The sequence below is a fragment of the Sitophilus oryzae genome, unplaced genomic scaffold (assembly GCF_002938485.1).
Source record: "Sitophilus oryzae breed Bouriz unplaced genomic scaffold, Soryzae_2.0 scaffold_172_pilon_pilon, whole genome shotgun sequence".
NCBI lineage: Eukaryota > Metazoa > Arthropoda > Insecta > Coleoptera > Curculionidae > Sitophilus > Sitophilus oryzae.
The window spans coordinates 10385020-10409695 of record NW_022146424.1 but is presented as its reverse complement, the minus strand read 5'-3'; the positions used below and the strand labels follow the sequence as shown (position 1 = coordinate 10409695).

Genomic DNA, 24676 nt, shown 5'->3' with positions numbered 1-24676 from the left:
TGCATCACAAGCAAATAAAAATTAATATACGTAGCCAAGAGTCATAATTTAGGACATTTCTGGGGGGTGCCCAGCAGTACCTGGGGGGGCCCGGCACCCTCGGACACCCTTGTAATTACGCCAATGCTGCCAGTGTCATGGATTCTCTCGTTGAAAAGATTATACACATATGGTGTTTACGAGTCATACATAATAAACTTAGAAAAAAATTCCATTGATACCTTCGACGAAGCATGCCAATGCTTCATAAGCATTATAGTATATTGATAAAAATACCGTATTGTTTTGGTTTGCAATGTGGGTCAACGAAGTGTTTCACCAAGTTGCTCGACAGGTACAATTTGTTTACTAAACATTCAGTTAAATAATAACACATTATAAATTTGTACTTGAATATTAATTATGCTTATTATTTTATAGAAATTCCTTATTTCCCTATCCTTTTTATGTAATATACAGTATGTCCCTGGATCGTCTTCGCAAGAGGAAAAACTTTTTTATTATAGACATTTTGAGGAAAATGCATCCTTCATAAAAAAATTTGCTTGTTCTAAAATGGTTAATTCCGTTTATATTTTTCCAAATTTCCATATCATAATAGAGAAAATTAAAAAAACATGGGAAGGCTTGAATATTTTTAAAGTCCTAAACATTAAAAGTCCTCTCTGTGGTAACAGCATTTCGATGTCATTCTTTGATAGATGGTTATTAGTAATTTTCATTAACGTCATATTTTTTGCTGTTATAAAGTATCACATTTTCTGATAACTGTTATCACCCTTTTCGTAGCATTAAACTAAATGAATTTTGTGCTTTTTTAACATTTTAAAACAGCAAAAAATGATTACAGTTGAGGGTTGGAACCTTTGGTGTTACACAGCAAAATAAAAACACTAAATCACCACAATACACCAAAACACTTTTACTTTTACACTGGACGCGCGTCCAGTGTAAAAAAAAGTAAAAGTGTTTTGGTGTATTGTGGTGATTTAGTGTTTTTATTTTGCAGCAAAAAATGAATGAAAACGACATTATATTACCGTTGATTGAAAGCCATAGACAAACAAATAAAAAGAGACTGGCAAATTAAATGGCAAAGAGAGGGACAACGTTCCCGTAGCGCAACTCAGAACGCAAAATTTCGTTCTATTTATGTTGATCTGCGCATTGCGTCTATTGGGCCCACTATCTCATTCTAATATAACAAGAGAGAAAGAAGCAGCCAAATAAAACGTAATTTCTAAATAGAAATTAGAACAATCGCCTTTCGTTTTCGTCATCATGACAACCAAGATGACAACATCATGACAATTCGTCATGTTTGTTAATTTTTCTTTTGGAGATTTACCTTTTTTCATAAACTCTCCATTTTATTTACTTATGAATATGGATAGGGAACAAATTCCTTTGTTCCATATGTTTTGTTACTTATAATTTTAGGTTATACTATTTGTTATTTTATTTGCTGCAGGAGCCAGTATCATCTATTTTTATATGTATTGGTCATAGATAAAAAAAAATAATCTACTATTAAGATAGATATGAAACTTAATAGTAAAATTTTGGGCCAAAGCGCCCCTCCGTGTTTTTAGTGGAGTCTACGTTTAACCCAGCGCCTTCGCCTTTTCTGCTGTAAATGTTTTTTATGTTTATATTTGAATTCAAAGGATTTATTTTTAAAGTTACACTGATACATTAGTATATCAGAGTAACTTTAATAAAACATAAGAATATATATATTTTACAATTTATTTTTTTATTTATTTTACAGAGTTTCATGTAAATGATCGTAAGTCGACTGGCTGTCTTATGAATAGACCGAGATTTATAGATTTTAAAGCGAACGAAAAAAAATCAAACAACGAATACATACCATATATTTTTCTTTTATCTAAGATACATACCTTGTCGTCTTTTGGTTTAGGTTGGTATTTAGTTTCTTTGCAAGATGCAACACAACAAGAAAACACCATTTTTACAGTTAATAAATAATAAAACTATTTCTGACTATGATATTTAAAATTTAGATAGATAGAAAATTAAAAAACAAATTTAATTTAAAAATTAATTTAAAAATTACAAACGAGTATTTGCAACATAAAAATTGTTTTAAGAACACATGAGGAATCACACCATAATTTTTTTAGACTAATTCGAAACACCCTGTCTATTGTCAACTTGACAATGACTGCTGATAAATCAAAAAATACCTTTTCAGTGAAAAAAGCCTGATTTTCGCAGGAAAAATTTTGATTTTTATTGAATTTGGGCCTGCGTTTGCAAATACTCGTTTGGTTTTTAATTTTCTATCTATCTAAATTTTAAATATCATAGTCCCAGAAGTAGTTTTATTATTTATTAACTGTAAAAATGGTGTTTTCTTGCTGTGTTGCATCTTGCAAAGAAACTAACAAAACTGTAAAAATGTACGTGTTTCCAAAAGACGATAAGGTATGTATCTTAGATAAAAGAAAATATATGGTATGTATTCGTTGTTTGATGTTTTTTTTCGTTCGCTTTAAAATCTATAAATCTCGGTCTATTCATTAGACAGCCAGTCGACTTACGATCATTTACATGAAACTCTGTAAAATAAATAAAAAAATAAATTGTAAAATATATATATTCTTATGTTTTATTAAAGTTACTCTGATATACTAATATATCAGTGTAACTTTAAAAAAAATCCTTTGAATTCAAATATAAACATAAAAAACATTTACAGCAGAAAAGGCGAAGGCGCTGGGTTAAACGTAGTCTCCACTAAAAACACGGAGGGGCGTTTTGACCCAAAATTTTACTATTAAGTTTCATATCTATCTTAATAGTAGATTATTTTTTTTTATCTATGACCAATACATATAAAAATAGATGATACTGGCTCCTGCAGCAAATAAAATAACAAATAGTATAACCTAAAATTATAAGTAACAAAACATATGGAACAAAGGAATTTGTTCCCTATCCATATTCATAAGTAAATAAAATGGAGAGTTTATGAAAAAAGGTAAATCTCCAAAAGAAAAATTAACAAACATGACGAATTGTCATGATGTTGTCATCTTGGTTGTCATGATGACGAAAACGAAAGGCGATTGTTCTAATTTCTATTTAGAAATTACGTTTTATTTGGCTGCTTCTTTCTCTCTTGTTATATTAGAATGAGATAGTGGGCCCAATAGACGCAATGCGCAGATCAACATAAATAGAACGAAATTTTGCGTTCTGAGTTGCGCTACGGGAACGTTGTCCCTCTCTTTGCCATTTAATTTGCCAGTCTCTTTTTATTTGTTTGTCTATGGCTTTCAATCAACGGTAATATAATGTCGTTTTCATTCATTTTTTGCTGCAAAATAAAAACACTAAATCACCACAATACACCAAAACACTTTTACTTTTACACTGGACGCGCGTCCAGTGTAAAAAAAAGTAAAAGTGTTTTGGTGTATTGTGGTGATTTAGTGTTTTTATTTTGCAGCAAAAAATGAATGAAAACGACATTATATTACCGTTGATTGAAAGCCATAGACAAACAAATAAAAAGAGACTGGCAAATTAAATGGCAAAGAGAGGGACAACGTTCCCGTAGCGCAACTCAGAACGCAAAATTTCGTTCTATTTATGTTGATCTGCGCATTGCGTCTATTGGGCCCACTATCTCATTCTAATATAACAAGAGAGAAAGAAGCAGCCAAATAAAACGTAATTTCTAAATAGAAATTAGAACAATCGCCTTTCGTTTTCGTCATCATGACAACCAAGATGACAACATCATGACAATTCGTCATGTTTGTTAATTTTTCTTTTGGAGATTTACCTTTTTTCATAAACTCTCCATTTTATTTACTTATGAATATGGATAGGGAACAAATTCCTTTGTTCCATATGTTTTGTTACTTATAATTTTAGGTTATACTATTTGTTATTTTATTTGCTGCAGGAGCCAGTATCATCTATTTTTATATGTATTGGTCATAGATAAAAAAAAATAATCTACTATTAAGATAGATATGAAACTTAATAGTAAAATTTTGGGCCAAAGCGCCCCTCCGTGTTTTTAGTGGAGTCTACGTTTAACCCAGCGCCTTCGCCTTTTCTGCTGTAAATGTTTTTTATGTTTATATTTGAATTCAAAGGATTTATTTTTAAAGTTACACTGATACATTAGTATATCAGAGTAACTTTAATAAAACATAAGAATATATATATTTTACAATTTATTTTTTTATTTATTTTACAGAGTTTCATGTAAATGATCGTAAGTCGACTGGCTGTCTAATGAATAGACCGAGATTTATAGATTTTAAAGCGAACGAAAAAAAACATCAAACAACGAATACATACCATATATTTTCTTTTATCTAAGATACATACCTTATCGTCTTTTGGAAACACGTACATTTTTACAGTTTTGTTAGTTTCTTTGCAAGATGCAACACAGCAAGAAAACACCATTTTTACAGTTAATAAATAATAAAACTACTTCTGGGACTATGATATTTAAAATTTAGATAGATAGAAAATTAAAAACCAAACGAGTATTTGCAAACGCAGGCCCAAATTCAATAAAAATCAAAATTTTTCCTGCGAAAATCAGGCTTTTTTCACTGAAAAGGTATTTTTTGATTTATCAGCAGTCATTGTCAAGTTGACAATAGACAGGGTGTTTCGAATTAGTCTAAAAAAATTATGGTGTGATTCCTCATGTGTTCTTAAAACAATTTTTATGTTGCAAATACTCGTTTGTAATTTTTAAATTAATTTTTAAATTAAATTTGTTTTTTAATTTTCTATCTATCTAAATTTTAAATATCATAGTCAGAAATAGTTTTATTATTTATTAACTGTAAAAATGGTGTTTTCTTGTTGTGTTGCATCTTGCAAAGAAACTAAATACCAACCTAAACCAAAAGACGACAAGGTATGTATCTTAGATAAAAGAAAAATATATGGTATGTATTCGTTGTTTGATTTTTTTTCGTTCGCTTTAAAATCTATAAATCTCGGTCTATTCATAAGACAGCCAGTCGACTTACGATCATTTACATGAAACTCTGTAAAATAAATAAAAAAATAAATTGTAAAATATATATATTCTTATGTTTTATTAAAGTTACTCTGATATACTAATGTATCAGTGTAACTTTAAAAATAAATCCTTTGAATTCAAATATAAACATAAAAAACATTTACAGCAGAAAAGGCGAAGGCGCTGGGTTAAACGTAGACTCCACTAAAAACACGGAGGGGCGCTTTGGCCCAAAATTTTACTATTAAGTTTCATATCTATCTTAATAGTAGATTATTTTCTTTTATCTATGGTTCTACGTCTAGTTGCTGATATAACAAGTTGTTACAAAAGCAAAATAGAACATTAATTCACCACAATACACCAAAACACTCTACTTTTAATGCTGGACGCACATTCCATCTTCACAGTTTCTTCCTGCTGATGATGCTAACATAGTTAAGCCGACCCTACTATTTGGTTTCAACGTTGTAACCAACATTTGACATACAATGGCAAGTGTGTTTCCTACAAACGTTCGTGTGTCCAACGTTGGAAGGTGTTTGCCAGATCGTGTGGGACCAGCTTTAACAAAACGAGTGTCCAGTGTCAAAAGTAAAATATTTTGGTGTATTGTGGTGAATTATTGTTTTATTTTGCTCTATTTTACTATTAATACTTTATTTTAAAATATATTTATTATTAATTATTTAAGATGCAATGATGCAAAATCTCTATGAATCTATGACGTATAGTTATTTCTAAAATTTTATTTATCATGTCCATTAATTTTATTGCTTATTTGCAATTACCTTTGGAAAAAATATGTTTACAAGTCATTATTTTTTATTATTTGTACAAATATTTGTTTAATTTTTCTTTAAAATTCTTATAACTAATAATAATGTATAATTTGTGTAAACTATTTATACATTATTATTAGTTATAAGAATTACTAAAAATATCCACATAAGTAAACTTACAAAAAATATTATGGATGTTACAGCATCTTTAATAAGTGAGTTTTAGAAATTTACTTTAAATATATATACCGAGGGCGTCTTGAAAGTGGCTCACCGCTATAACTTTTTTATTTTTTCAAATAAAAAAACGAGATTTGTTATGTTAATATACGACATAAATTAGGATTGATTGACGAATTCAATTATTTTTGGTCACTTCCTGTTTCACCGGGAATGGGCACAACTTTTGATTTTTAAATGGTATCCTCTGTATTTTTTTACTTTATTCGATAGAAAATGACACTCTGACACGAACACGACACTCTGAATAGAATGACATAAAAAAAATCGTATTTTAAATTTCAATCTAGAGTGTCATGGCTGTGCTAAAAACACTAGTTTTTAATATAGGAGCCTTGGAAAAATAGTTTTGATGGTCTAATGTGGTTCAAAGGTGGCTTATTAGGATACTTGGAAAAAACAATTTTTTACGAATAATTTGGTACCACACACTTGGTATTTCAAATCAAGTTGTCGTAATGAATCGCATGTTAAAATTTCAAATAAATTATATACGAAAATGTCAAAATTTGCCATATGAAACATCATTCTATTCAGAGTGTCATTTTATATAAAGTAAAGTAGAAATATACCGAGGGTGCCATTTAAAAATCAAAAGTTGTAGTAATTTCCGGTGAAACAGGAAGTGACCAAAAACAAGTGAATACGTCAGTCAATCCTATTTTATGTCATATACTAACTAACATACCAAATCTCGTTATTTTATCTGAAAAATAAAAAAGTTATAGGGGTGAGCCGCACCCGCTATATGCATAGTTTTACAAAATAATGTAATTTTATTAAATTGTTATATTTTTCTAAATATTTGACACACAATTGTTGTATTAGCTAAGCTATTATTCTTTTCCAATTCTCAATTTACATTAGTGACTAGTAACAGCAAATTGTGCCAAGAAATATAGTTAGTTCCTAGTGCTATAATTTGTAATAATGGTTTTCATTTTCTTGATCTCAGTGAGTACCTACAATCTGAATATTCTGTGATACAAATTGTGAGAATTACCCCCACACTTTTACACTTACAACTATTTCGGAGATTTGCGAAGTGGTAGAAATAAAAGGTACAATGTAATGCCTAGTACCATTTTAGACTCACAATGCAACAGTGTTTTCTACAATTGGTTTCCATTTTACCTGATACGTAAAAATTACATGTAAAACGGTATGTGTAGACTGGGCTTTACATTAATACAAAAATTTAATAATTTTAAAGTTTTGAATCGTGTTCAGTTATTTATAGGTCAGATAATTAAAATCCTATAACTTAAATATACAATAAAAACTAAAATAAAAGTACACTTAGATGCAAAAAAAACGCAACAGAGAAATTTTTAGTCAAATTTAAAGTGTAATATTTTTGTTATTTTTAGCCCTATTTTCATGAATTTTTTAGCAAGCTATATATATATAATTATATCAACTTTAATTCGTAAACTCGGTTTTTTATAATCTTTAATATTTGGCATATTATACAGGGTTAATCGAGCGGTTGTTTTTTACCTTAAATTTCTTCCCTAAAGAACTTGGAAGATTCCATCCGCAACCTAGAATGGAAATCTTGCAATGGTCTAGGACACTCGAAGAAGTTTCTGAGGGCTTATGATCAAGAAAAATCACAGATCTTCCTGGGTCTGAGTAAGAACAATCTTCGGATTGTCACGGGGTTTTTAACAGGACACTGTCTCCTCAATGAACACCTCAGTAGATTGAAACTAAGAAGAAACGGCGAATGCAGATTCTGTGGGAAGATGGTGAAACACCAGTACACCTCATCACTGAGTGCGCCGAGACGACAACCATTCGTGCCATGAATTTTGGTACGACTGATATTGGAGATGGAGAACTACCCTCTATAAAACCGTCCCAGATACTGGCTTTTGTCAAAGCCCTGGGACTGTATGATGAGTTATGATTCAAGAAAGGGGGACACAATGGATCTGTAAGGTCGAAGTGATTAACCCCCCTCCCACTCATTCTAATTCTAATTCTACCTTAAATTTTAAAACACCCTGTGCAATAATATCGTGTGTAAATTTTCCTAAAATATAATTTTACGGTCAAAACCATGAGTCCTGAACATTTAGTTAGAGCGACATGAATTGATAAGGAACAATTTGCAATTTTTCCAGTTATCAATACTTTTTGATGTAATTTTTTAATATGACGAGATGGTTTTGGTGACTATTGTCGTAACGTCATATTGCGCTGCATTGGATACTTACTAAATTTAAAAAACGTTAAAAACTAACGATACTATCCGGGTTTTAATAAACATTAATAACGACAACAAAACTAAGGATATCAAAAGAAAAAATCTGTAATACTCAAGTACACAAACAGAAAACAAAAATTGTAAAAAATACCCTAATACCTTGTATCGCTATAACTGGTTGTCTCCCTTGGTTGCTATAACTGCCTGTAGATGTCCGTTCATACTGTCATTGAGTCATATATCATATTGCTTTATGTTTTCCAATTCTTCTTTAAGGACCAAGTGAAGCTCATTTAATGAAGCTGGTAACGCTTCGCGACCTTTTGCCAAGCATTTCCCAAACGTCGAACATGATGGGCAGTTCATAATAGTGTATAGTTCACAATAATCACCAAAGCCGCCTTGTCATATTCAAAAATAACTTCAAAAAGAAACGATAATTGAAAAAAATTGCAAATTGTTGGTGGCAAGTTCATTTCGCTCTTAAAAATTAACCAAAGTATGTATTGACATGATCCAAAAAACAAAATGCTCAGGAGACATGGTTCTGACCGTAAAATTATAATTTAGGAAAATTGACAAGCGATATTATTGCACAGGGTGTTTTAAAGTTAGGGTAAAAAAACAACCCCTCGAGTAACCCTGTATAATATGCCAAATACTAAAGTTTAAAAAAAAACTGAGTATAAGAATTAAACTTGATATAATTATATACAGCTTGCTAAATCATAAAAATAGGGCTAAAAATAACAAAAATATAACATTTTAAGTTTGACCAAAATTATCTCCGTTGCGTTTTTTTTGCATCTGAGTGTATTTGTTAAACACCCCGTGTATAGAAAACTGTCAACTTTAACTGAAGTAAGTTTTAATTATTAAACGCGTTAAACCGTCACATGAGCTTCAGAAAAATAGCTTCGCAAATATGGTTTTATATTTAGATTATTTTGTTATTTCAGTCAAAGAAAACATGGAGGAGTCGGTAATACAGGAGTTCTACAAAGGTACGAGAGTTTTCCTCACTGGAGGAACGGGTTTTATGGGAAAAGCCCTCATCGAGAAGCTGCTTAGGGACACAGAAGTAGAGACAATCTACGTCCTAGTAAGGGAGAAAAAAGGGAAAACTGCCGAAAGAAGAATAGATGAGCTATTTGATGATGTCGTAAGTTCCAGTTTAACTAAAAAAAAATGAGTCTAAGTCTATGAATAGCCAGATTTAAGAAAGGAACATATAAAAAGACTATGGTTTATCAGTGCCGTTCTAATTTTATTTGAAACGTGTAAAGATATACATGATATAAGATAATATGATTGAAAAAATGGCGTCAAATGAAATGAAGATCACTGTCATTTTATATGTAAAATGATATGCGGAATGTCATCGATCGTCATTTCCAAGCCACTGCACACACTTTTTTCGATCATAGTTATACCGGGTGCGTCTCAAAAGTGGCTCACATCTATAACTTTTTTATTTTTTCAGATAAAAAACGAGATTTGGTGTGTTAGTATACAGGGTGTCTCAGATTTTAATCGGGAAAATTTAATAGACTATAGAACTTGCAAAAATAAAACAAAAAGTTCATATCAACTTGTAAGATTTAAAGCTTCCTTTTCGAGATACACGATGTTAAAGTTACTTAAAAAAGAAAAAAAAATTAGATATTTGAGAAACTATTTAATCGATTTTGATATAACTTGACCCATTTATAATACTTACTATGGGACTTAATTTGATGTAATTATATTTAAGTTTAATGGCCAGGGGCGGCGGTGGGGCATCACTGTTAAATTATTTTAAAGGAAAAAATAGGCACGCCACTGCTTTTTTAGATGTTTAATATTATTTTTGAATTTAGTAATTAAAAATATCATTTTTTTGTCTCCTGACTTTTTTGTCAACATGAGATAAAACAATCTGAAGATATTATTATACACTTGGTAATATTTGAGGGGTACTTTCATCTCGTTGGAATTTGACTTTCTAAAAATCCGTTTGCCAAAAATAAGCTTTTTACGTCAAGCAGTTTAAGCAGAATCGTGATTAATCAATTACCCAACTTTTGAAAACACCCTGAATGATTTTTAAAAAATTTCAAAATATGTAAAAAAACAAAATAAATTATGCCTGTCCAAGCGTTTTCCCGAAAGACTAACCGTTTTTTGAATAACAAATATTGTAATGTTTGAGGGGCGTTTTCACCCTCTTGGAATTTGAGATTCGAGAAACCCCTCCTTATCGAACCTCTACACCCCACAGTCAATCCGTTTGCCAAAAATGAGCTTTAAACGTCAAGCAGTTTAAGCAGAATCGTGATTACTCAATGATCATTTTTTATGAAACACCCTGTATAAATTTTTAAAAAATTTTAAAATATGTAAAACAACAAAATAAAGTATACGTGGTGAAGAGTTTTTCCGAAAAACTCACCGGTTTTTAAATAAAAAATATACTAATATTTGAGGGGTAGTTTTACCCCCTTAGAATACGAGTTTCGAAAAATCCCTTCTTATCGAATCTCTACACCCTAAAGTCAATCCGTTTTCCAAAAATCAGCTTTTTACGTCAAGTGCTTTAAGCAGGATTCGTGATTAATCAATGACCAGATTTTTCGAAACACCTGTATACATTTTTAAAAAAATCTTAAAATATGTAAAAAACAAAATAAAATATACGTGTTTCGGAAACTTGACCGTTTTTTAAATAAAAAATATTGTAATATTTGAGGGGTGATTTCACCCCCTTGCTTGGAAAATTGAGCTTCTTACGTTGAGTGGTTTGAGCAGGATCGTGATTAATCAGTCACTGAAGAATTTTATATATTAGTATAGTTAAAAAAGTTTTCCTCCTTGTAAAAACACTCCGGGGACATACTGTAAATGTAAAAAAATAGTTTCTGTTTCGTTTCAGCTAAGTTTTTAAATAAATCAGTAATTTTTCAGGTTTTCGATAGGTTGAAATCCCATAAACCAAAATACCGAAATAGAGTGGAACCCATAGCCGGAGATTGTTCAATTGCTGGTACTAATATAAATCAAATTATATCTTAATAACGTGACTATATTAACATTCTTTTTTTCTAGGCCTGGGATTATCGATTACAGACAGACAGAAACTTATATCCACCATAAATATAGTCTTACACGTTGCGGCCACTGTAAACTTCAATGAACACATTAAACTTGCCTATAGTATTAATGTTAATGCCACTAAAGATATCCTGGATCTAGCTAAAGAAATGACAAATTTAAAGGTAAAGCAACATAATATAGTAACATACCGTACAAAATGGAAAAAATGGCCTCATGGATGGCTTAGGAAATGACCATGAATAACATTCATTGTCGCCGTTTTTTTATCGTGTGGTATTCTTATTCTTTTAACTGCACCGAAATACATTTTCGTAAATGTTTTTTTCCTTAATTAACAATTAGTTGATTAAATATATTTACTTATATTATTTTTTAGTCAATTGTCCATGTGTCAACTGCATATTCCAATTGTAATAGGAATAAAATCGAGGAAAAAATATATGACATACCTGTCAATTTTTCTGACGTCGAAACAGTCCTGGATAAAATGTCAAAGCAGGAATCGGAGTTGTGTACACAAAAGTAAGCAGTATTAGGTATATTAACTTATAGTTCATATCAAATAAACTTTTAGTCACGTGATTAATCTTGATCGGCACAGCGTTGTCCACTTTTATATATTTTCTTTTAATCAAAATATTTTAGGAAACAAAATTTAATTAATTATAAATATATAAACAACTAGCTTGTACCAGCGACTTCATTCGCGTCGAATTAATCATTTGTAATGGTGATGATATAGCAAAGCAAGAATTTCCATTAACATACAAACTGGATAAAATTTTCTCACATTTAAGCAGCATGAGAAAAAACAATATGGCGATATTATTATATAACTTGGTAATATTTGAGGGGTATAGTTTCATCTCGTTAGAATTTGACTTTCGAAAAATCCGTTTGCCAAAAATAAGCTTTTTGCGCCAAGCAGTTTAAGCAGAATCGTGGTTAAGAAATTACCCAACTTTTTGGAACACCCTGTATGATTTTTTAAAAAATTTCAAAATATGTAAAAAACCAAATAAATTATACTTGTCCAAGCGTTTTCCCGAAAGACTAACCGTTTTTTAAATAACAAATATTGTAATATTCGAGGGGCTTTTTCACCCTCTTGGAATTTAAAATTCGAGAAACCTTTCCTTATCGAACCTCTAAACCCTACAGTCAATCCGTTTGCCAAAAATCAGCTTTAAACGTCAAGCAGTTTAAGCAGAATCGTGATTACTCAATGGTCATATTTTATGAAACACCCTGTATAAATTTATAAAAAATGTTAAAATATGTAAAACAACAAAATAAAATATACGTGTTTAAGAGTTTTTTCCGAAAACTCACCGGGTTTTTAAATAAAAAATATTTTAATATTTGAGGGATAGTTTCACCCCCTTAGAATTCGAGTTTCGAAAAATCCCTTCTTATCGAACCACTACACCCTAAAGTCAATCTGTTTTCCAAAAATGAGCTTTTTACGTCAAGCGCTTTAAGCAGGATCGTGATTAATCAATGACCAGATTTTTCGAAACACCCTGTATACATTTTTAAACAATCTTAAAATATGTAAAAAAACAAAATAAAATATACGTGTTTAAGCGTTTTTTCGGAAACTTGACCGTTTTTTAAATAAAAAATATTGTAATATTAATATTTGAGGGGTGGTTTCACCCTCTTGGAACTGGAATTTCGAAAAATCCCTTCTTATCGAACCTCTACACCCTAAAATCAACCTGTATTGATTTTAGGGTGTAGAGGTTCGATAAGAATCACAGCCAAAATTGAGTTTCTTACGTTGAGTGATTTGAGCAGGATCGTGATTAATCAGTATGTCAGTCACTTAAGGATTTTATATATTAGTATAGATAACAGATAATAAATCGAAAAATAATTGTAAATGTTATAAAACTATATAAAAATATCTATTCATCAATTTAAATGCTGGATCGATCTTTGAAGTAATTTCTTGTGAATCCATTTAGACCGCTAAACGCAGGGATTTATTTTAAAATTTATGTACAAGTGACAAAAATTCATTGTTCGAATACATATATCATTCACAAAGTCTAGAGCAGAACTAGGTTCTTCTGATATAGAGACTATATCTTCATTCCCGAGAATCTATAATAGTTGTCAGAAAATGTGTTTTTGAAACAGCTGTATGTTTGCAAATTCCTACCGACATTTTGATCTGCAGTAAGTACTATACACTTTGACATAAGATCATACATACTAATTTCATTCTTGACTTAAGGCTATTTCCAAACAATAGTGTATTGTTTTATTAGGAGTAAACATTATACTTTTTTTGACGATGCTGTACCTTTGAAGGGCCATAGTAAAGCTATTCCGACGTTACAGGGAGGCACTAAAAGTACATGTTTACTCCTGATAGAACATACTATTTCTTTTAAAATATTACAAATAATTTTTTAATCAATTTCAAACATTGCAAATAATATGAACAGTAATCGAGCAACAATTTGTACACTCTTTGAATTTGACACTTAATATCAGTTTAATAATATGTTTTTGTACTTTTGTGCTTAGGCGTAACATACTTTACTTTTATTCCAGGGCGTTAAAATGACAAAAGTTAATATTTTTGAGATGTTCGAAAAAAAATTATTTGCATATTGGAATGAAATAAATTGAAATGTAATTATACAGCGTCAAAAATAAAGTACACTTTGTATAAAGTTGTGTATAAACATATTTAAATCAAATAGTCTTCTAAATGTTAACTTTCCCATTATTAATAATATGCTCATTTCTACAGGAATGCGGACAATAAATAGATCATTCGACCAGAAATCATAATCAGATGCAAAAAACCTGCGTTGAATAATTTAATCGGACTAGCTTGATTTTTCACAATTCTTCTTGTTAAATGAGTTAATTTATTTAACGCTGAACTAATTGTTTAGGCTTCTCGGAGAATGGCCCAACACATACACATTCACGAAAGCGTTGGCAGAGTCTGTGATAAAAGCCAGAGGGAATGGATTACCAATAGGAATCTTCAGGCCAAGCATCAGTAATTAAACCCACAAAAACCTTATTAGACCTATTTTTACATTGTTTTTCAACCATTTTAGTCATTTCTACATACAAAGAGCCTATGCCGGGATGGATTGACAACTTGTACGGACCCACTGGTATGGCTGTTGGGACGCTTTCTGGTATCATCAGAGTCGGAATTTGCGATGGTAAAAAAATTGCTGATTTAATTCCGATTGACACTTGCGTGGCTGCGATTGTTGCTGTTGGATGGGAAGTTGCTCAAAGGATAGATAGGTAAGATACGTACAGGGTGTCCCGAACTCAAACAAGATATTCATTGATATTTCGGAAAGTAGAAGAGATACAAAAACAGTTTGTGCAATTTTGCGCAATTTGATGCTGATCAAAATGACATCTTAAAGGCCGACGCGCGACGTTTCATCAATGAGTTAAATAAGGCTTTTTTATTACTGTACATTTAGTATACATTTTATGAGCTTCTCGGGTCCCAAAAGCAGTGGCAATTATTCGAAAAACTCATATTAATGATTTTCAGGTGAAATCCTTATGATTAGATTGGATTGGACCTAGATTAGATTGGATTCTTTGAGGTGACTATTGAACTGATTCACTTCGAGCTTTTCAGATCTATTGTGATCATCTCCTGATTCTTACATAATGATGATCGTGTTATTGCATTCTCCAATCCTATCCTTTTCAAAAAGTCTAGCAACTTGGGGATTGAATCCTCCATATAACCATCTGTGTGTGAGAACATCATATTTGCCAGGCTGTCGGACCGACATAAATTATGTTCTGGTATTTCTTTTTCAGATAATGTGGCATTTTAATTAGCATCAAATTGCACAACTTTGTCTTAATTTGACTGCCCTCGTAGCTCTTCTAGTTTCCGAGATTTTAATGATGACGCTCGAATTTGAGGCACCCTGTAGAAACACATTAAAATAATCTTTAAAAAAATATAAGTAGGTACTTCTATGCATTCAAATCTATTAAAAACAAAAGGATTTCGGACTTCCATTTTCTATTTATTTTGATTAACACAACGTTATGGTCAGAAGATCACTGACCATTGTCAACTGTAAACCAAACTAATTCCTAAAACTACTGAGCTTTTATACTGCGTCAGACATTCACCCGTGAAAAAGTTGGATGCAGTCAACCCACTAGAGTGCCTGCATTGGAGCATTTTATCAGTGGTTGCCATATCGTAAGTATTTCGGTATTAGTATTGCTATTCCTTGCAATGAAAACGGTTTCTTTAAATTTGCGCTTTTTACAATGAGGTTACTTTACATTGTGTTGTTTTGATCAAACATGGTTCTCAATACCTAACTTCATTGTTTCACCTTTTCGTTCATGTTTTTTTGTGCTCGCTAAGTGGTACCTTATTTTTATATATCTTCAATCAAAGTAATTAAAGAATTTTTCATCATACATTCTTAACACCGGATAAAGTTTTTGGAACTGGCTTTCATTCTTATGTTCTATTTTTGGATGAACCCAATAAATTCTTTTCCTGCGGTTTCGCCTTCTTTTTCGAAGCAAAAGCCACAACAGTGATTCTTCTTCAAAATTCATTTTTGACTGAATCAAAAATTTAGTTGTGGTCCGGGTGTCGTCCATCAACTCACACGGGCGACTTCTCGACGACATTTTTGTCGCGCAGTTGTGTTTGTAACTTCGCGTCGTCGATAGTTGCGACAGCTTAAACACCGTTTTGTCGTTGGAAAGTGGTCAGTGTGAGCGCAGCCTTAGAGGACGTTTAGTCTCTCAAATATACGACTCACCGCATTCACAAGGTACCTGGTAGATGTACTTTTTCTCTTAATTCAATGATTCCGGCCTTGTTTTTGTTAGGACGATTCTTAGAGTCGATCCAGATTTGCAGACAGTTTAATGTTATACTTTTTGGCTATTCGCTTAATCTTTTCTAACGTTTTCAGTTTTACAAGTTGATATAATTTTGTCTATTTTCTCAGAGTAACCATTCTGAAGCAAATCCGTTTTAATATTAATTCAAGTGATGATTGGTCACTGCATATGGTGTTTGCTCGATGACATAAAGTTTTAACTATTCCTTTCTAAGTTGCTTCTGAATGGTTTGACTGAAAACTTAAATACTGTCCCGTATGTGGGAGCTTTCTGCAGTGGCGTGCGGTGAAATTTATACAAGGGGAAGCGATTCGATAAACAGATTTTTAACAGATCACACATACGTATACTGTATACAGAAGTCTTAATAGATCCCCCATTTCTACTAACAAAGACATCCAGAAACGGCAGACAGAGGACAATTTCAATCGTAAATTTGATTGAATCATTTTGCGAATTGAGATGATTGAGAAAGGAGTCAAGGCAAGGCAGTTATATTCTCTGATTCATTAAGTGCTCTAAAGAAGATAAGCAAAACTGGAATAGACGCTGAAACGGACGAACTAACTCTGATCATAAGAAGGAAATTAATAAACAAAAGGGACGTACAATTAGCATGGATACCAAGTCATACCAACATTCATGGAAATGAGGAAGCAGATTATAAAACCTTTATACCAAAAATAAAAGAATTCTTATGCAATAAGTGGAGAGAAAGATTTGTAGCGATTGGTAGAACGAAAGGGAAAGAATATTGCACTATTGTTCAGCAGCCATACAGGACTCCATGGTTCAAACAATACAAATCCTTGACAAAGTAACAAATAACCACCATGTGTCGACTCAGATCAAACCATTGCTTATCCTCGTCACATCTCTATAAAATCAGAATCAACAGAGACAATTTGTGTCAGTGTGGAGAGGTTACTGATGTCTTTTATTTGAAAATTGCTTGTCCACACAATTATAATCACCAAAAAATTTTATACTCCTATTTCGACAATGAGCAAAAACCGATTTCCCTGCATGACATCCTTTTCAAATTCAACAAGACAGAACACATAAAACAAATCGCTTTGTTTTTGAATGTTAGTAATTTAAAACTCTAAATATTTACTAATAACAAGCCTAACATTAACCTTATAACCAAGAAAAAAAAATAGGCGCAAATTTGAAATATCATAATCACATTTTTTTGAAATGCACACTAATTGACTAAAATTGACTTAGAGCTGCTTAGTAGTGGTAGAATGCATGCATAACTGAATAGTCGCAGAGCTTAAACCAACCTGTTTAATAGCCTCAATAATTGTTAGTCGTTAAGAAAGATAAATCAGTGAAGGTCCATAAAACGTGACCACCCAGAAAAAAGAAAAGCAGAAAAGTACTTTGCCAGAATGGCCCTGGCAGCCTAGGCAACGCAACTCTTTCCTGAAAAGGAGAGTTTGAGAAGAAAGAAGAAGAAGAAGAGAGGAGTCCAACTCTCTGTCAATTCCGTTCCATATTATGAAAGTACCGTCAACATATCAGTAGTTTTAAGAATTAGTCTAGTTTACACTTGACAACGGTCAGTGATACTTCTGACCGAAACGTTGTGTTAATCAATATAAATAAAGACACATGTTCGAAATTATTTTATTTTCAATACTGAATCATTGTCTACCTCATTCAATGAAACGTTCAAATCTATGTCAGTGTTTCATTTTCTAGATATTTTTACTGTGTTTAATAATATTTAGTCAATTTTTTTTTTCTAGGAAAGTGGAAACCATTCCTGTATTTAATTATGTGTCGTCTCAAGAAAATCCGCTAAGATGGGAAGAATTTTTAAACATTAATTACGAGAACTGCTTGTCCTGTACGCCAGAAAGAATGTTGTGGTACCCTAATCTGACGATCACAACAAATCGGTACAAATACCAATTTTTAAAACTGTTTTCTCACACTTTGCCGGCGTTAGTTATGGATTTAGGATGCTTAATTATTGGAGGAAAACCCAGGTATGTAGTGACAATAACATTATTAGTGATGGGAAAAACCGATTAATTTCAATAATCGAGTACTCGAGTATCAAGCGATTGCAATAACCGAGTGATCACTCGAGCGAAATATCGCTCGTATTTAAAAATAAAAATACGGTTTTTTGTCCGTCGCATGTTGTAAGTACTCGTTAACTCCAAGCGCCAAGCAGTAAGCTGCGTGCTCAGGGTACATATTCTTTCGGTAATGAATGGCAAGTAGTAAGCGTCGAGCGATTCGCTTGATAGCCTGATTTAGTTTATTTCGAAGCATTGTCGATGTAGATCGTCAAATTTTGTCTCAGATACGCAACGGATAAATATACCGGGTGCGTCTCAAAAGTGGATCACCCCTATAACTATTTTAATTTTTCAGATAAAACAACGAGATTTGGTATGATGACATAAATTAGGATTGATTGACATATTCAATTGTCTGCAACTTTTGATTTTTAAATCGCATCCTCGGTATTTTTTTACTTTATTCGGTAGAAAATGACACTCTGAATAGAATGACATATCACATGTCAACTTTTGACATTTTCGCATATGGTTTATTTGAAATTGTAACATGCGGTTCATAACGACAATTTGACTCGAAGTACCAAGTGTGTGGTATCAAATTCTTCGTAAAAAAAATCTTTTTCGAAATATGCTAATGATCCACCCTTGTTCCATTTGAAAAAAATTGAGATATGATCAAAAATACGATTTGGGCATCTTTTAACCGGCCAGGGCAAGACACTAAAAACATAAGACGATCAAATCTATTTTTCCAAGGCTCCTTGATTAAAAATTAGTGTTTTTAACACAGCCATGGCACTCTAGATTGAAATTTAAAATACAATTTGTTTTTAAGTGAATATGTCAAAAGTTGACATATGATACGTCATTCTATTTAGAATGTCATTTTCTATCGAATAAAGTAAAAAAAATACCGACGTTGTCATTTAAAAATCAAAAATTGTAGTCATTTCCGGTGAAACAGGAAGTGACAGAAAACAATTGAATACGTCAATCAATCCTAATTTATGTCATATACTAACATACCAAATCTCATTTTTTATCTAAAAAAATAAAAAAGTAATAGGGGTTTGGTTTGGCTTTTTGCCAAACCAAACAGTAAAAATATCTAGAAAAGCCAAAGCCACTTTTGAGACGCACCCGGTATATACAGCGTCGTATAAATTTGCTACCTGCAATGTATGTAGAAAATTCGCTCGGCTTTTTATCGAGTAGGTCACATTAAAATCGGATTTCAATTTATTTCATTCTAGGATCGCTTGCGTTCGTCGCTTGGTACTCATCACTTGTATCGCTCGTTTATAATCGAGCGATGTCGGTTATTTCAATAATCGAGTACTCGAGCGAATTTTCGCTCGAGTTATCCCATCACTAAACATTATTTATTTTTTCAACTAAAATGTATCGTATGTACCCATATGCTGTTACCAGATAATAAAGCAATATCACAAATATAATTTATAACAGAGTGAGCCTTAAATGAGTGCAAATATTCTTAGGGTGGTATTTTTTAGCTAGATTGTTTGCTTTATCGTTACCATCTATGCCTTGCTAGACTGTCACCTAGAGTAGGACGATTATTATTATACAGGGTGGTCCGAACTGTATTCCGGAAACTTCGGCAGCATATTCTGAAGATAAAAATGGGTAAAAAAGTTCGTATAAATGTATGTCCTAAAATGCTTCGGAGATACAGGGTGTAGAAGTTACATTTTTATTTCGATTTTTTTTTGTTTGATATGTTTTTTTGATATCGAGAGTTTTTTGACAGGAGAGTCATATTGACATCAAAATCAAATTTCTTATGTCAAAAAACTCCCAGAGACCAATTTTCATTCAAATATTATCGTTAGTTTAGAAATTATTGGGAAACAATCCAAATAAAAATGAAACTTCTACACCCTGTATTTCCGAAATTATGCAATTTAAGATATACGAAATGTTTTACTTATTTTTATCTGCAGAATAAGCTGCCTAAGTTTCCGAAATACAGTTCGGACCACCCCGTATACCTAAAGCAAAAACAATTTATGTTTTTGTCAATATTTATTGCTTTAAAATTGTGGGTAACAAAAATGTTCTTATTGTGTGATTTATTGAAAATAAAATAGGTACATATTGCTTATACCGTTTCTAAATAAAATAACAATTTTAGGTTGTTGAAGATTTACGGAAAAGTCCACAAATTTACGGAAATTTTGGAATTCTTTTCGACGAGGGAATGGATATTCACCAATAAAAATGTACAGGGTACGTGGAGAAAACTGAACAAAAGAGACCAGGAACTATTTCCATTCAGTATGAGCACTGTGCATTGGTTAAGTTACTTTAGAACCTACCCCATTGGTGTACGAAGATATATGTTGAAAGAACCTGATTCAACTTTGGAACAATGCAATCAGAGATTAAAAAGGTACCATATTTAAATATCACAGTAAAATATCTGGATTATAGATAATTTAAACTAATCTAAATACAGGGTGTCCCACTTAAGACGGATACAAGCCAATATCTTGGTTGTTTGTTGAGCGATCTTTTTCATTTTTGGCAGGAGGCTGTATGGCTATAAGACGTACATTTTGCCGAGTGTAAGAAATGCGATACCTCATAGACGTACGTTTAATGGGGTTCGATATTTTTCGAGTCAAGAGTAAACTACCCTTAAGACAGTATTTATTTCAAATCTGATAAATTATATTGAATCCTCCTTACCTAAGATACTTAAGTTCTAATTTTGATAAATATTGATGCAGGGTGCGTCATTAAAATAAGACATTTTTATTTTTATTATTATTTTTTTAAGTACTTACGACGCCACTGGATAAACAACAGGTTTATTATCAATAAGGGTAGTTTACTCTTGACTCGAAAAATATCAAACCCCATTAAAACGTACGTCTATGAGGTATCGCATTTCTTACCCTGGGCAAAATGTACATCTTATAGCCATACCGCTTCCTGCCAAAAATGAAAAAGATCGCTCAACAAACAACCAAGATATTGGCTTGTATCCATGTTAAGTGGGACACCCTGTATATACAGGGTGGTCCGAACTGTATTCCGGAAACTTCGGCAGCATATTCTGCAGATAAAAATTAGTAAAAAAGTTCGTATGTTCTAAAATGCTTAGTTTCGCAGATACAGGGTGTAGAAGTTTCATTTTTATTTCGATTTTTTCCAAATAATTTATTAAGTAACGTCAATATTTGGATGAAAATTGGTATTTGGTAGTTTTTTAACATGACAAATTTGATTCTGATGTCAATATGACTCCTATTTGTAGGGGGCGCCACCTACATATTTTTACTGGTTTGAGGACTAATAACTTTTCGTCCGTGCCTGTATAAAAAAGGAAAAAATATACATCTACGACGACTTTTACGCAAAAAAGGTACGAGTAATGGTTCTCAAGATTTGGAATCGAAATTATCAGTACTTGTCATCATCGACATAAATTACTTGTTGACTAAATAGTTATTAGACTGAAATCATAAATTTGAAACATTTTTGTGCCAAAAGTTCAACAGAAACTATTTTATCATCATTTTTTCGCAGAAAAATTTATGATTAATTAAAAAAAAAATTCCCAAATTGATTATTTCAGTCAAATAACTATCTACTCAACGTGTGTTTATTTTTTGTCAATAATGAAATGTATTGACCATTTCCATTCCAAATATCTTGAGAACGGTTGCTCGTAGCAATTTTTACCAAGAGACATTTTTTACGTAAAAAGTCACGGAAATATATATTTTTTCACTCGGTAGTTTTATACCGGTACGGACGAAAAGTTATTACTCTTCAAAACAGTTAAAACACATGTAGGTGGCGTCCCCTACAAGTAGGAGTCATGTTGACATCGAAATCAAATTTCTCATGTAAAAAAATCCCAGACACCAATTTTCATCCAACTATTGACGGAACTAAAGAAATTATTTGGAAAAAAAATTAAATAAAAATAAAACTTCTACACCCTGTATCTCCGAAACTAAGCATTTTAGGATATACATTTATACGAACTTTTTTACTTATTTTTGTCTGCAGAATATACTGCCGAAGTTTCCGGAATACATTCGGACCACCCTGTATATCGTTTTGTTTTATTTTTTTTTTAATTTTGACATAAGAATATATTTTGTCCTGTTTGTTAAAAACTCTGTATTTCTTTTTCAGATACGAATTTATGCACAGAGCCTTGAAGGCATTCCTCATCGTATTAGTGGCAAATTTTGGATCCTCATTCGTATTCTCCTTATTAAGAAATTTATTAAAATTATTTAAATAAGAATAAAACCTACTTTTGCCTAAAAGATAAACTTAATTTCTATTACAAATAAGTGATTTAACATATTAGTATTAGAGCTTGTAAATAGTGATTGTAAATACATTTTTACTTAATAGAGTCGATTATTCTTATTAAATTCGATAGACTGTCCAAATATTGTAGGATTAAAAGTATATGGTAATATAAAAATTAATAAAATTAATACTTTTTGTTTCAATAAACTCTTGTAGTAAATACAAAATATACATTTCTGTACTGGTAATTTTCTTGTCTCTTCTCCTCCTGGGTACTTGTAAGCCATCAGCAAGCCTAATTAAGAAAAAAGGTAGCAATGTGACCCATAAATTAACCACCGCTCTGATTGACGGCTGTACCTGGCAGTCGAGTAACTACAGTTTTTGATGTTGAGTTGGTAACATAGAGAAAGTAATAATACATTTTATTATCTTTCTCTATGGTTGGTAATGTTCAGTTAAAATTCGTAGTACTGTTTAAAAACTGCTTCTGAAAATTGCCAAAACTGTTGTTCTCTTATTGGGGCATATATACTGCAAAATATCTAAATTAGAATAGGCTAATTATTGAAGTTTTGTAGAGCAATGTCTTTAATTTTCTCAAAGATATAAAACACAATATAATCGAAAAAACTGCATAAAGTTGATTAAAAAAAAATTTCAAGTTAACGTCTCCTTTTTGCTGCCAGGGCTAATCTGGACGGGGCCTACTTTGTTTACGCGGAATCCCAACCGCGGTTTTAACTTATTCGAATGTCTAAATCGACTTTCACTCACGAGATATCCGATCTCATCCGACCTCGAACCGGCGTGAATGAGCAGTGTGTGTCAATAGAATTTACACTCAGCACGATACAGAGTTTCGAACCGGTCACCCGTCCATTGAAGCTTGACTCTCATGCGTCCGTTATCCGTCCGACCGACCGCGACGACGCTCTGATTGGTCTTAAGCCGGGTCCACATATGTAGCACTCTATTGTATCAGGATCATGTATCACGTATCAAGAGTATGGGTCGTAAGTATGGACGTTTATTTGGGCTGTGTCGACTGAATATGCATATCGTGCCAAAGTAAGCGTCCATACTTATAAAATTCATACGTATCAGCTTACAAGCGTGCGTATCAGTGTATGTGGACGGTACAACAAATCACCTTGTATCGTCATATCATGTTCATCAATTCTCATTTATATTATCAGGACGGAACCCTCGATGCCCCTTTGATGATCGGAGAAAAACCGCCCCAAAGCCGGGTCCACATATGTAGCATCTTCGTGTATCATATCTCCGTCGCGTTGCACCAACATCTTGTTGTCATGATCGCTAGTTTGGACGCCGAATTAACGCGATCATATGGTACACCTTTGTGATACCGTATCTGATACATGCCAATCCGAATTTTGGCGCGTATCTTAACACTGCGTATCGGATGCACGTATCACGATCTGTCATTTGGACGTGTTTTGATACAGTATAACGATACAATTGACTTGATACGCCGTGACCCGTCTTGAGGCGGTTTTTCTCCGATCATCAAAGGGACATTGAGGGTTCGCTGACAAGAATTGATAAACATGATACGACGATACAAGGTGATTTGTTGTACCGTACATATACAATGATACGCACGCTTGTACGCTGGTACGTATGAATTTTATAAGTATGGACGCCTACTTTGGCACGATATGCATATTCAGTCGACACAGCCCAAATAAACGTCCATACTTACGATACAAGCACTTGATACGTGATACATGATCCTGATACAATAGAGTGCTACATATGTGGACCCGGCTCAAGACGGGTCACGGCGTATCAAGTCAATTGTATCGTTCTACTGTATCAAAACACGTCCAAATGACAGATCGTGATACGTGTATCCGATACGCAGTGTTAAGATACGCGCAAAAATTCGGATTGGCATCGATCAGATACGGTATCACAAAGGTGTACCATATGATCGCGTTAATTCTGCGTCCAAACTAGCGATCATCGTACATGTTGGGGCAACGCGACGGAGATATGATACAGCAATTTGCTACATATGTGGACCCGGCCTTAGCGTTTCCGCGCCACTTTTTATCCGAGGCAA

At 32.5% G+C, this 24676-nt stretch overlaps 1 protein-coding gene across 3 annotated transcripts in view; it reads left to right on the top strand.

Moving 5' to 3' along the window:
- LOC115881651 (fatty acyl-CoA reductase wat-like) overlaps nucleotides 1-22768 on the top strand; it is a 46949-nt gene extending 24181 nt beyond the window's left edge. For 2 of the 3 annotated variants that reach the window (XM_030899221.1, XM_030899222.1), the window contains exons 2-10: nucleotides 9223-9425; nucleotides 11207-11285; nucleotides 11348-11517; nucleotides 11733-11878; nucleotides 14272-14381; nucleotides 14443-14641; nucleotides 18001-18243; nucleotides 20441-20698; nucleotides 22459-22768. In XM_030899221.1, coding sequence (XP_030755081.1) covers nucleotides 9234-9425; nucleotides 11207-11285; nucleotides 11348-11517; nucleotides 11733-11878; nucleotides 14272-14381; nucleotides 14443-14641; nucleotides 18001-18243; nucleotides 20441-20698; nucleotides 22459-22570 — 1509 coding nt within the window. In that variant the 5' untranslated portion in view covers nucleotides 9223-9233 and the 3' untranslated portion in view covers nucleotides 22571-22768. Of the gene's footprint in view, nucleotides 1-9159; nucleotides 9426-11206; nucleotides 11286-11347; nucleotides 11518-11732; nucleotides 11879-14271; nucleotides 14382-14442; nucleotides 14642-18000; nucleotides 18244-20440; nucleotides 20699-22458 lie in introns of those variants that run through there. The other variant, XM_030899220.1, reaches the window with a different exon arrangement.
- Nucleotides 22769-24676: the final 1908 nt, after the last annotated feature.